The sequence below is a fragment of the Neoarius graeffei genome, chromosome 26 (genome assembly GCF_027579695.1).
Source record: "Neoarius graeffei isolate fNeoGra1 chromosome 26, fNeoGra1.pri, whole genome shotgun sequence".
Taxonomy (NCBI): domain Eukaryota; kingdom Metazoa; phylum Chordata; class Actinopteri; order Siluriformes; family Ariidae; genus Neoarius; species Neoarius graeffei.
Window position 1 is genome coordinate 23,713,767 of NC_083594.1, and position 13,747 is coordinate 23,727,513.

Consider the following 13,747-nt stretch of genomic DNA (forward strand, 5'->3'; position numbering starts at 1 on the left):
ATCTATGTTCTATTCTGAATAAAATATGGAATTTTGAAACTTCCACATCATTGCATTCTGTTTTTATTTACAATTTGTATTTTGTCCCAACCTTTTTGGAATCAGGGTTGTACGTATAGCTGATCTAAGTACCTGGGCTTGGGATTACGTTGGCAAGCCTTTGGCAAGCTCCAGTAGGGAGTTACAGCCACAAATGGCAGTTAAAACTTTATTGTGAAGATAGGAAGCCTTATGTTGACTGTGTCCAGAAGCGCTGTCGACTTCTCTGGGCTCTGAGTCATCTGGGATCAGACCGTCACACAACTGTTCCAGGGATATTTCAACAAGACAATACAAAACCACATTCTGCACACATTACAAAGGCATGGCTGTGGAAGGAGAGGGTGCCTGTCCCCTCTGTCCCCATAGAGAATGTTTCAAGTTTCAAGTTTATTTGTATAGCGCTTTTAACAATAAACATTGTCGCAAAGCAGCTTTACAGAATTTGAACAACTTAAAACATGAGCTAATTTTATCCCTAATCTATCCCCACTGAGCAAGCCTGTGGCGACGGTGGCAAGGAAAAACTCCCTCAGACGACATGAGGAAGAAACCTCGAGAGGAACCAGACTCAAAAGGGAACCCATCCTCATTTGGGCAACAACAGACAGCCTGACTATAATATTAACAGTTTTAACAGGTATAACCCTCAACTGTCCTCATGGGGGCGTCCTTCACAGGAGCGGTGCGATAAAACTCCGACCAGACACAGGGCACCAGGATGGATCAAGCAGGTCCGAGGGGCAGAAGAGGCTAGCATCTCAATCCCAGGATCAACATGTAACTCAGAGGGACAGATTGGGGGGGGAGAGAAAGAAAACACATGATGTTAGGTATGCCCTAAAAATGACAAGTATTAAATCTGTGTGGTAGGCTCGCAGAGACGAGAGTCTTTACATCAGGCATAACACACAACAATGGCATGTTAATATGGTAAAAAAATATCATGACCTGCTCTGGCTGGATGCTTGATTGGGTGATGGGAGCACACTCCTCAGCAATGATGAGATGCAGATGGGACCCTTAGGGCTGGCCAAGACAATTCAGTTACATTTCACCGGGTCTGGGACATGCGACAGAATGTCTGACGGCCGATTCCCTGCAGGCTACGATAGCCAGTCGAGGTCTCCACCCTCTCCACCAAAAGATTTCCTGTTGACTCCATGTAACTCAGAGGGACAGATTTGGGGTGGGGGGGGAGGGAAAGAAAACAGGTTGTTAGGTATGCCCAATGTCACCTGAATAAGTAGGAGCAGTATACATATTGCACCGAGTACAAGCAGGGACTCCGGCAACTAACTATGACAGCATAACTAAAAGGAGAGAGCCAGAAGGTAACACAGGCATGAGGGAGCCCCGGGACATAAAGCAGCCAGCCACTACACCATCAACAAACTCGAGTGAGCAAGCAAGTGGGGACTGACAGCATCCATACATCCCAGTTTACCAAAATGTGTGACAAATTTTGAAACGAAAATTATGAGAATGACGACCCATAGTGTTGCATACTTTTAAGGCCTGTTTGCAGGAAGAATGGGACAAAATAACACCTGAAATGGTTCGTTACTTGGTGTCTTCAATCCCTAAACATATTTGAAGTGTTGTGAGAAGGAATGGCAACATTACAAAGTGGTAAATGCTTTACTAGCTCAACTTTTTTTTTTTTTTATGTTTACTTTTGCGGGAGGGGGTGACAATAAAATTAATGAGAGAAAACATCAAATAATGTGCTGTTGTATTGTTTTGAGTGCAATACTAATATTTTCAATTTTAATTTCAACATACAATCCCAACTGTATATTTCTTGAACTTGTAGGTATTTGCCCCCCCCTTCATAGTTGTATATCTTTCAGGATGAATTGTATAGTTTGAAGCCTTTCTTCAGCATATTAGAAGGGGCTTTGTAAGTATTGACATGTTAGTGTTTACATGTGCGGCGATTTGAAAAACTAGAGTGGCTTAACATGACCTTCACTGACTCGTGTCAGTGAAGGTCACTTTTGGGGTGTCACCCACCACCGCTGGTTATGATAATGCAACAGGGAGAAATGGGTAGTGGGGTGGTAATTGGCAATGGGGGGGTGGGGAGACTGGCCTGCATTAATGAAACTAATCCCCCCCCCCCCCCCCCCAAACACCTACACCTATTCATGTTTTGCCAAAACACCCATTCATCTGAAAACTGATCTGTCTGAGAGATGTTCAGATTATTCAGTTCTCACAATATACTATCTATTAACAAATTCTACTGATATGCCACCCTCAGATTTAGCAGTGATGCATTTCATGTTGGCAAGTAAAGCAGTGTTTAGCTGTAATTGTCAGATATGGATTAATTTTGTGTCTTTTCTCTCTGTATCTCCAGGAGCATATTCTGCACCATACAGCCAGGCTGCCTATGATGGTGGTCAGGCTCCGTACCCTCTCAGTCCCCCTGTAAAGCCTGGCTATGCCCAACCTCCTCCACCGACTGACTGTACTGTAGCTCAGCCTCCATACAACCCAGCCTACGTGGAACCGCCCAAAACCGGATACTAAACCACAACTGTCTGACACCACGCAGCCTCGGCTGGATTACAGACGCCTACATACTTCCACTTTGGGTCACGCTGGTCCTATATGTGCCATGTTTACCATGGAAAGCCTCAAACACGACTTGTTTTCCCATGTGATTTTTTTTTTTTAATTTTTTTTATATACAGTATAATATATATAAAATATTCATGTATTCATTCTCACCCAATTATTATGATACAAAGATTCTTTAAAGTTAAGAAACAGCATATACGCTTAAGCTTTCCATGGAAAATATAAAGCATATAGAACCTGTTTAACTCTAAGCCATACTCTGTGTTTTTTTTTTTTTTTTGGTTGTTGGTGAGAAGTAAAAGGGAATTGCATATTTCTTTGTTTCTTCATTTTGAGTGTAGCAGTTTTACGGTGTGGGGCTGAATCTAATTTCCAGGTGACAGGGCAGGGAGTGTATTGTGCGTGCACTTTTGACCTCAAAGTTGGCTGATTTATAATAAAATCCATCTGTAGGAAGAAACTATTGAATTTAGAGGAGAAAACCTGGCGCTTGCTCTGACTTCAGCTGTTATGGTTTAACACAGTATGTAGTCTTTAAAAAAAAAAAACGCCCTATTTATGGTAAAATGTGGGTAGTGTGGGGTAGGTGTTGCAGAAGACCCATTCATACTGACTAAAAAGGAAAAAAGTTGGAAATGTCATTACTTTTTAATGTAGTGTAGTAGCATAATGTGGAAAATGTAATTACACAGATTTATAGTTTTACATCACAATACCAAAGGTTTAACCCTCTGTTGAGGATTATGATGCCAGGATATTTTTTGTGAACATAATGTATAAAGATGGGTGTGGTAGTCTATTTCCTTTCAGTATTCAAGTTTTAGATTCGTTTGTATGTCCAAGGATCCAGAATATGCCTTATTTTTCATGTTATGCAGTCATAGGTGAGGACAATATATTAACCAGCAGATGTGACTTCAAGGGTCGTATCTAATATCAGTTTAAAAGAGGATGTTCAGCTTTTTTTTTTTTAAACATCTTTCATGACATCTTTGCGATAGAAATGAAGTTGGAAACTTGAAGACAGACTTTTGTGGGTGGTGATGTTTTCATTTCAGTCAGCCTGATTGTTTCTGGACACAAGCAGCTCATATCAGGAGGAGAAAAAAAAAAAAGTTTGCAGCTGCACAAAAAGCTTGAAGTTGCGTAATCATGTACAACTTTCGGAATTTTTTGGAATTGTTGAAACTGTGTTTAAGGCCTCAGTCAGACTGTAATATTCGAATTGTCTTCTTTCACCCTGTTCATTCAGCTGTGCCTGATTTTCATCTCCACTCTGTTCCTCCTCCACATGTATGACTGGTTTTAGATACATGTAAAATATTTTCATTCAGAACACCTCTATACTTGTAAAAGCAAATTAAAGATGAATGTGCTTGAATGGTGACTTAATTTATTTTAATTAAATCATTAACAGTAAAATGTCTGTATAGTTTGATACATTATAAAGGGCTGAGAATTACAGACCAACAGGTCTGGACATTTATATGTTTATTTATGAATACTTTGTTTGACCCAGTCACACAAACACTAAAAATACAAGTGTTTCACTTTTGCTTTAATTAAGGATCTTGCTGAGCAGCAATAAAAGGTAATCCAAGATCATCAGATGAACACACACACACACAAAAGACAACCAAAAGAAACATGGTTGGATGCTTGTCAATTTTCTTCATCTTCACTTCTGGTCAAGAACCTGTGTCAATGTCCATATCTTCCACTTCCTCGGCTTCTGGTCGACAGATCTCCTCTATAGCCAGTTCTATAAAGAATTAGTGAACAATTGTTTATTTTTTGGTCTTCACGACATTTTCATGGCAAAAAGAGTTTGAAAAACAAGTGTCCCTTATGCGTCTTTTCCTAAAATGCGCTAAAACAAACGTCAGTAAAAATGCTGTTGACTAGCACTGCTACACTATTATGGCCAAAAGCACAGACACCTGACCATCACAGCCATATGTGGTTCTTCCCCAAACTGTTGCCACAAAGTTTGAAGCACACAATTCTACAAAAATCTCTTTGTGTGCTGTGGTATTATTTCCCTTCACAGGAACTAAGAGACCCAAATGACATTGTCCCTGTGCACAAAGCGAGCTCCATGAAGACATGGTTTGGCAAGGTTGGAGTAGAAGAACTCATGTGGTCTGCACAGAGCCCTGAACTCAACCCCACTAGGGTTCATCTTTGGGATGAAGTGGAATGCTGAACCCCAGACCTTCTCACCGGACATCAGTGTCCAACCTCAGTAATGCTCTTGTGACCGAATTAACAAAAATTCCCCCCACAGCCATACTCTAAAATCTAGTGGAAAGCCTTCCCAGAAGAGTGGAGGCTACTATAACAGCAAAGGGGGACTAAATCTGGTATGTTCAACAAGCACATGTTTGTGTGATAGTCAGGTTTCCACATTTGCCATATAGCATAATGGAGAAGTTTTGATGATGCATTGTATAACTGCTGTGCTTGGACTAGATTGTGCCTCACTTGTAAGTTATTTACACGATTCGCTGAGTAATCAGTGCAGGTGTTGGGATCCTTTGCATCAGGCAAAAACAATTTAAATCAAGTGATATTCTGCAAAAAAAAAAAAAGTTACCATGCACTGGAACCAGAAAATATTAGCTTTTTTTTTTTAATTCTCCAAAAAAAAAAAAAAACCACAACAACCCAGAGAAGTTTCTGAATCTTTGAGGGTGCTAAGCAACAACCTACTTTCCATTTTATTTGTACAAGTTCTAAACAAACCAACCCACCCTGCATTTTTATAGCGCCACCTGGTGTCTCAAGGGCAAATAAGAATTTGTACTACTACAAAACAGCCATGATAAGAGAATAAAGAAATGAACATATTATTCCACTTAGATTTCCCCAACCCTTAAGGCTTATAATCCGGTAATTACACAGAAACCAACACAAAAGAATTAAGCGAATAACTATATCACATTATACGAGTGAAGCATAGGAAGGTGTGCTACCATCTACAATGTTCAGGAACTTGCTTTATAGTTACTAACTATGCCCAACAGGTGGCAGCTGAATAAACCAGGTTGGGGGGGGGGGAGAAGAGTTGAATATACTCACCTTCACACTCTGAAAGGTCAGGGATTCTACGGAGTGTGTCTCTGATGGCAGGGATGATCTGATGGTACATGTGCAACACATCCAGACAGTGCACAGAGAAAGACGAGTCATTCAGGAGGAGCCAGTGCAGTAACATAAGTGTCTCCCTCAGTGAGTGAACACCGGGACCCGTCCATGTCTGAATACCACCTACGTGCTTCTCCTGACCTTTGATACACAGCCACTGTCTGTGTAAGACCAACACCACCGTCCGGACCACCTGAACAGAAAAATGCCATAACACATGAAAAAGAGGTTAGAGCCAGTCTCAGTTCAAATGATGACTGAATATGAAAACTTACTACTTTTTCCCTGCAATACAATTTGACAGAGCAGACTAAGTGTTGGTACAAGGAAAACAAACTAGGGGTTCATCAATTACTGTTCATTGTACAAATGATTTTATTGTTTAAAATAAAAAAAATTAGCTGGTTAAGATAATGCCAATAGTGGGGGCGTCGTGGCTCGGGTGGATGGGGCGCTGTGCCATGGATCCGGGGACGATCCCTCCCCGTCTCTCTCCCGCTTATTTCCTGTCTCTACACTGTCCTATCTAATAAAGGTGGAAAAAGCCCCCAAAAAAATCTTAAAAAAAAAAAAAAAAAAGATAATGCCAATAGTGTGCAAAGCGTCAAGATAAACAGCAGTGACTTTGAAGAATGTAAAATATGAAACATTGTTTTGTTTTTAACACTTGTTTACTGCATAATTCCATACATGTTCCATATGTTATTTCATAGTTTTGATGTCTTCAGCATCGTTCTACAATGTAGAAAATAGTCAAAATACAGCAAAACCTATGAATGAGTAGGGGTGTCCAAACTTCTGACTGGTACTGTATATCGCAAACAGCCTCGGTTACTCTTTACATCAAAACACATACCTGCAAACTCAGAAGGTCTGAAAAAGGTGACAAACTTTTTTACCCCCCACCCCCCGACGTAAACCAAAACCTGAGCCTGCCTCCTCTCCGAAAAAAGGTGCAACATAGCTACAGGTAAACAAAAAACCTTTTTATTAACATAACCTTGCTTTTTGGTCAATCAATCAGTGCAAAATGGCTGATGGTCAATCAACAAAATCAACCACAATCAAGTAACAACAATGTCAAGCTGAGTAATTTACTAATAGTAAATCTCATTTCTTCATTTTTTTGGCCTGGACAAGCCGTTCCATGGCCAGTTTCCTCTGCTTTGCCATGTGTCTCTTTCGGGCGACATAGCTTCAGCCCACTAAGGGCTACTTTGTCTTCAGCCAGCCCTTGGGCCAGGTTCACCATCACTGGTGCAAAGGTGAAAGGAAGTGAATATTCAGCCTAAACAAAGAAAATATTATTAGATTTACATTATTAAAGCTGGTTTAATATTCACAAACTTCCATTGCTATTACAAAGTTGTTAAGACTGGATCCTCATTCCAATAGACATGATCTAGGCTACGGTAGTTAATCCCTAAATTAACTAAACATCTCATCTCATCATCTCTAGCCGCTTTATCCTTCTACAGGGTCGCAGGCAAGCTGGAGCCTATGCCAGCTGACTACGGGCGAAAGGCGGGGTACACCCTGGACAAGTCGCCAGGTCATCACAGGGCTGACACATAGACACAGACAACCATTCACACTCACATTCACACCTACAGTCAATTTAGAGTCACCAGTTAACCTAACCTGCATGTCTTTGGACTGTGGGGGAAACCGGAGCACCCGGAGGAAACCCACGCGGACACGGGGAGAACATGCAAACTCCACACAGAAAGGCCCTCGCCGGCCCCGGGGCTCGAACCCAGGACCTTCTTGCTGTGAGGCGACAGCGCTAACCACTACACCACCGTGCCGCCCTAACTAAACATGCAATGTACAATATTTTTTTGGTAATGTAGGCTAGTCTACTCCTATATTGCCTAACATTAGCCTACTGGCAAAATATCAAGTAACCTGTTAAACAGTGAAATGGTAGAATTACAGAAAACTACAAGCCTAGCCTATTTAGCCTAATCTATACACACCTCTGCATTGGCAACTCGCTGAAATGTAGGTACAGGCACCCTAACTCACTCCCTCATAACATCAGGCCCCTTGGAAACACTGCTCTGGGACTGGAAGGACACTGGATGTGGTCATAACAGTGCACACTTTCTGACGGTGCACCTCTGTTTGGCAGTGTGCCAAAAGAGCATGAGAGCCTTTGTTGCTGTAATTTATTTCTTTTTGGCAAAGGCTGTATTTTGAATACCCAGCTTTGTCTATCTTGTTAAAAAAAAAAAAAAAAAAAACTGTTACAGCGGGAAGCTGTGCTGAACTCCCTTCACTTCAGTCTTGACCTCGGTTTTTAGCCAGGCCCAGCTCCACCTGCACCTCAGACCTGCATCAAGCTTTGCTACATAAACAGCATCTTCCTCTTTAAGCTCCCTCATTCTGGAAAAGAATTGACCAAATATTATCGGCTGGGTCAGGGCTCCTTTTTGTTACCATAAACGTTTGTAAAGGCTAACTCTAACTACAGCCATCCATGTTAAATGATCCGCCGGAGAAGGTGTTTCAATCACTTAAAAAACGCTGGTGTACTAACGTTAATGTTACATGTTCGTTTTCATTCCTCATCTTGTGACAATGTCGCATTATCATCAGATAACAGTACAGATGCAGTAGAGATAGCCTTCACAAAAATTATTCGAACTGAACCGACCGGTATGAAAGGTTAACGTTAACACACAATTCACTGATGTTAGCTGACATCCTAGCTCACGTTAGCATACAAGCTGAAAAACTTTACATTATGTATACCGTTAAACATGTTGGAAAAGGTTTCATGTCACGACACACGTAACGTTGCTAAAGTAGGATTATCTTTGACAAACCAAGTTTAATTTACACAGCATATTACATTGTTGGCAGATAATGAGACTTACCTCAAGTCTGTCGCTAGTGTCCACAGATCTCTGAAGTCTCTGACGCAAGTCGTATGTTTACTGTCTATGGTTTAGTCAGGCAAAGGTTTAGTTCGCTGTGGGAAAGATGGATTGACTTGGATGTTTGTGATTGGCCAAATGAGTAGCGTGTGATTGGCCAAATGACTCTTGTGAAGATGGCAATCCCATTTTACTGAAAGTCCCATCCACCGCTGACCACCCCCCCCCAAAAAAAAACTCTTCGGATCTAGATGAATCACAAGAACGACATTTTGTTTGCAAAACGGCGAATTTCACCGAAAAGCGACTAGTTTGCAGATATGCAAACATCAGAATGGGGGAAAACGTGATCTCATTGACTTTGACTGTGGCATGGTTGCTGGAAGCAGACAGGCTGTTCTGAGTATTTCAGAAACTGCTGATCTCATGGGGTTCTCAGGGTTTACGCAGAATGGTGCAAAAAAAATCCACCTTCCAGCAAGCAGCAGTTATGTGGGCAGAAGAGAAGTCAGAAGAGAATGGCTAGACTGGTGGAGCTGATGGGAAACCTACAGTAACTCTTTACAACCGTGGTGAGCAGAAAAGCATCTCAGAACACACAACACCGTGAACCTCGGCTACAATGGGCACAGGCTCATTTCAAAGACTGATTTTAGGCTTTTACAAACAACTAATGACAAAAAGGCTGATTTTTAAACAAACAGGTCACAATGTTTTTTAAACTTCTGCTAGATAGAAAGAGGACAGTCATCTAACGTCAGTGGATAACCAGGAAGAACTCACTAACTAAAGTGGCCTTCTTGTGCTTTTTACCTCACTGCTGCATGAGCAGGTAGATTCAGCGCTGAGAGCAGCCCACATACACGTCTTCTGTGTGAACAGCTTGGCTAACAATCGGACAACCTGCAAACAGACCAATTGGAGGTGTGAATACTCAATTTCTGATTATGCAGCTCTGTCTCAGCATCTGTGGTACTATACAGTAGCTCTGTGCACACGCAGGAGTGTTAATGAATAAAATCTATTTTTAAACATCATTTCTGATGGATTGAGACTACAGAAGTCCTGTGGTGAGAAAGTAATGAATAGTTAGAGGACTGTTAATACACATTCCCAAATGGTGTAGGTACAAGGCAAGTAGACATAATAAAGTAGCTACTAAGTGTACACTACAGCGTACTTGCAAGTTTGTGTTTTGGACAAAAGCTAAGTGTACGCATTTAATACTGTATATTACCTCAACTTCCAAACGCGACCACATGTCTTCAGGAATTACTTTATTTGATCTGGAGGTCACATACTGGAAAAGTCGTACAAATGGACATGCATCTAGGAAAGAGAGGGTTTAATTATAGCAACATTAGTGTATATTACACACAATGACTGCTAAAGTTCTTTCTGTATACTGTATCATACTTACAGATATGAGAGCAAAGCTTGTTTGCTATTTTGTCACAATCCACCAGAAATGCCAGAAATCTCACAAAGAGCCAAACAGTGCTGTATGGTGATTCCAAAGACAGGTTTTGGGACACAGCCTGACTTGCCAATACCACCTGAAATCTGTGTTCGAAACAGCTCAATGACAAATAGATCCTAAAATCTCAAATCATTATCAACCAATTGTTGCACAAGCAAAGTATATAAATGTGTGTGATGGTCTGGGAAAGCCTTTCATAGCAAACAGTCCAAAATAAATTTGTTGTTGTTCTGCCAAAGAAAACTGCACGAAACAAAGCTTTTTCCTCAAAACAGCGTTCAAACTTTCTATACATGCCTAGACTTTCTGCAAAGACACCTAAGGAACCAGTTTAATACAGGAAATTACCTCCCCAATTTAGTTTTTGTAAGTTCCCACCCACCAGCTGTCCCCAGGGAGAGTGAAGGCCAACAAATGCTTCCTTCAGAACAAACATGCAGCATCACCGGGAGGTGCAACACACTATCTGCCCTCTTCCACATACAGCTCTGGAACAAATTAAGAGACCACTGCAAAATTATCAGTTTCTCTGGTTTTACCATTTATAAGTGTGTGTTTGAGGAACATGAACATTTTTGTTTTATTCCATAAACTACGGACAACATTTACTCTAAACGCCACATAAAATATTGTCACTTAGAGAACTTAATTGCAGAAAATGACCACGGGTCAAAAATCACAGATGAAGTGTTTTCAGACCTCAAATAATGCATAGAAATCAAAATCATATTCAAACACCACAATACAACGTTTGAACTTAGGATGAGTTCAAAAAAAAAAAAAAAAATCAATATATGGTGGAATAACCCTGACATTTAAGTCACAGCTGTCATGCGTCTTGGCCTGCTCTCCACCAGTCTTTCACATTGCTCTTGGGTGACTTTATGCCACTTCTGGTACAAAAATTCAATCAGCTCAGCTTTGATGGCTTGTGACCATCCATCTTCCTCTTGGTCACAGTCCAGAGGTTTTCAGTGGGGTTCAGGTCTGGAGATTGAGCTGGCCATGACAAGGTCTTGATCTTGTGGTCCTCCATCCACACCTTGATTGACCTGGCTGTGTGGCATGGAGCATTGTCCTGCTGGGAAACCCAATCCTCAGAGTGAGGGAACATTGTCAGAGCAGAAGGAAGCAAGTTTTCTTCCAGGATAACCTTGTACATGGCTTGATTCATGTGTCCTTCACAAACAAAAACTTGCCCCATTCCAGCCCTGCTGAAGCATACCCAGATCACCAATCCTCCACCAAATTTCACAACGGGTGCGAGACACTGGGGCTTGTAGGCCTCTCCAGGTCTTCGTATAACCATTAGACGGCCAGGTGACAGGAAAAGCTGAAAACTGGACTCATCATACAAGATGACCTGACTCCAGTCCTCTGTGGTCCAATTCTTATGGTCTTTAGTAAACCTCAGCTTAGCTCTTCTTCGTTTCTCATTGATGAAGGGCTTTTTTCCAGCTTTGCAAGACTTCAACCCCACTCAGAGGAGCCTGTTTTGAACTGTCCTTGCGGTTCAAAACTTAACCCCAGCTGCCATTTGCCATTCTGTTTGTAGGTCACTTGATGTCATCCTACGGTTGAGTGACATTTGAAGGAGTTGACAATCATCCCGGTCAATGGAGAGTCGTTTTCACTCTCTGTCAGTCAGTAACTTTTTTTTGTCCCCAATATCTGCTGCTTGACCTTGTTGTTATGAACTGCCGTCCTTGAAATTTTGAGGACGGAAGCAACCTGTCGCTCACTGTATCCCTCTGCCAGTAAAGCCGGAACTGAACCGTAATTTTTTCCACTCAAAACCTTTGTTTTTAACTCAAGACGATCTATGACCACAATAGTGGTTTTTATACTTTCCACAAGATTTGGTTTAGGTGATCACCTAATCAATACCTCATTAAGTAAAATGAGGTGTGCTTGTGTTGGAATTCCAGCACAGACACTGGAATAAAATGGCTGACACACAGAGATGCTTATTTAAGAAAAAAAATTGGTCTCTTAATTTTTTCCATAATCTCTCAGACACCCACAATTGGCCAGTGATTGTGACTGACACAATGACACGAGTCATTGACACGATATGGCTAGTGTCGCTATGGTTGACAGGGGAGAGAGTTTATGCTCTAGCCCTTCCAACCAGAGGGCACAGCTCATTTTGTTGTCTTGGACTCCTGGCCATGGACAGCCCCGGCATCATTGGGATTCAAACTGTGAATAAACTGAAAAAAAAAAAAAAAAAATCAGTATATGGCATTTGTTTTTAGACAGTTAATGTGTTTGTGCCAGATTTTAAAATGCTTAACATTCCTTATGGAGATACATGCAAAAGAGAAAGACATTGCAGTTCAGTTCAGACTGCAGTTTTTAGAAAATATCAAAATTTCACAAAGTGGGGGCGTCATGGCTCAGGTGGATAAGGCGCCATACCATAAATCCAGGGACCCAGGTTCGATTCCAGCCCGAGGTCATTTCCCGATCCCTCCCCGTCTCTCTCTCCTGCTCATTTCCTGTCTCTACACTGTCCTATCCAATAAAGGTGCAAAAATGCCCAAAAAATATCTTTAAAAAAAAAAATTTCAAAGTGAAAGGGCTTCCCAGACTACCACACATGAATACCAAAAATTATATTCAAAAGAATTAAAACTAAAAACAGTAAAAGAATAAATGCCTACTATTAATCAATCAGGATAGGATTTTTCATGCATTTATGATCATTTAACAACAAAAACTCAATATAACCAAATCTGATCATTATTCTGTATAATTTACAGTACTAAATAGTAAGAGGAAAAAAGTGTGTACATTTTGGCCTATTATTATGGCCGGATTACTTAACCAAACCAATAATTGCATTATCAGTTTTTCTTTGGCTAATCAGATACAAGGTACGCCACCACACTTGCCAGAGCAGTTGGGGATTAGGCTTCTTGCTCAAGGGCGCTTCAGCCAGTCCTGCTGGTCCAGGGAATCGAACCAGCAACCTTTTGGTCCCAAAGCTGTTCCTCTAACCATTAGGCCATGGCTTCCCCCAATACAGCCTATGTACGATGCTGTTTTAATGTGGATATAAAGAAACTGTCTCAGACTGATGCATACCTCCACAGTTGGCTCTCCTCGGCTCTCTCAGCCAGTGCACACAGAGTCCCGAGACTACAATTCACCACAGCTTCTCTCTGACTTGCGTTACTGACAAACTTCAAATCCACTAACTGGAAAAGCTTCTTGAGCAGAGGATCGTGGGATTGCAGCTCATCACAGGCGTTCTCTGCAGTGCTACTATGACCTGTAGTCCGAGGCTGACGGAGTCGGTTTTCACTGGGCTTTTCTGAATCCTTTCCCTCTTGACCGCCCAGAACGGAGTTTACAGCTTCAATACTTTCACACACAATGTAATAAAGAGCTTTTATAGCTGCCAAGGCAAACTCTTCTTGAGCAACTAAAGACTCCTCAAGTGTGGAATCAGAGCTGCTGTCTGATGCTCCTGGTTGTGGGGATGGGGGGAAAAATGAAGCCATTGTAACTTATACTTCATGAATGCCCAAAATTCATTATATATTTAAACAAATAAATAAAATAAAAAATAAAATAGGAACACCACACCCACAACACTAGAATA

At 41.3% G+C, this 13,747-nt stretch overlaps 2 protein-coding genes across 8 annotated transcripts in view; one reads left to right on the top strand and one right to left on the bottom strand.

Annotated features, from left to right (window-relative positions):
* The window catches only part of shisa10.1 (shisa family member 10, tandem duplicate 1), a 36,449-nt gene extending 32,440 nt beyond the window's left edge, over positions 1-4,009 (top strand). The window contains exon 5 of the mRNA XM_060909983.1: positions 2,405-4,009. Within this exon, the coding sequence (XP_060765966.1) occupies positions 2,405-2,577 (173 nt within the window). The 3' untranslated portion in view covers positions 2,578-4,009. The remainder of the gene's footprint in view (positions 1-2,404) is intronic.
* A 156-nt stretch (positions 4,010-4,165) lies between these two features.
* The window catches only part of atrip (ATR interacting protein), a 38,209-nt gene continuing 28,627 nt past the window's right edge, over positions 4,166-13,747 (bottom strand). For 2 of the 7 annotated variants that reach the window (XM_060909980.1, XM_060909979.1), the window contains exons 10-15: positions 13,228-13,612; positions 10,078-10,220; positions 9,895-9,986; positions 9,471-9,560; positions 5,710-5,968; positions 4,166-4,390 (exon numbers count right to left, since the gene is read on the bottom strand). In XM_060909980.1, the coding sequence (XP_060765963.1) occupies positions 4,317-4,390; positions 5,710-5,968; positions 9,471-9,560; positions 9,895-9,986; positions 10,078-10,220; positions 13,228-13,612 (1,043 nt within the window). In that variant the 3' untranslated portion in view covers positions 4,166-4,316. Of the gene's footprint in view, positions 4,391-5,709; positions 7,064-7,510; positions 9,561-9,894; positions 9,987-10,077; positions 10,221-13,227; positions 13,613-13,747 lie in introns of those variants that run through there. The other 5 variants (XR_009651629.1, XR_009651627.1, XR_009651626.1 and 2 more) reach the window with 5 other exon arrangements.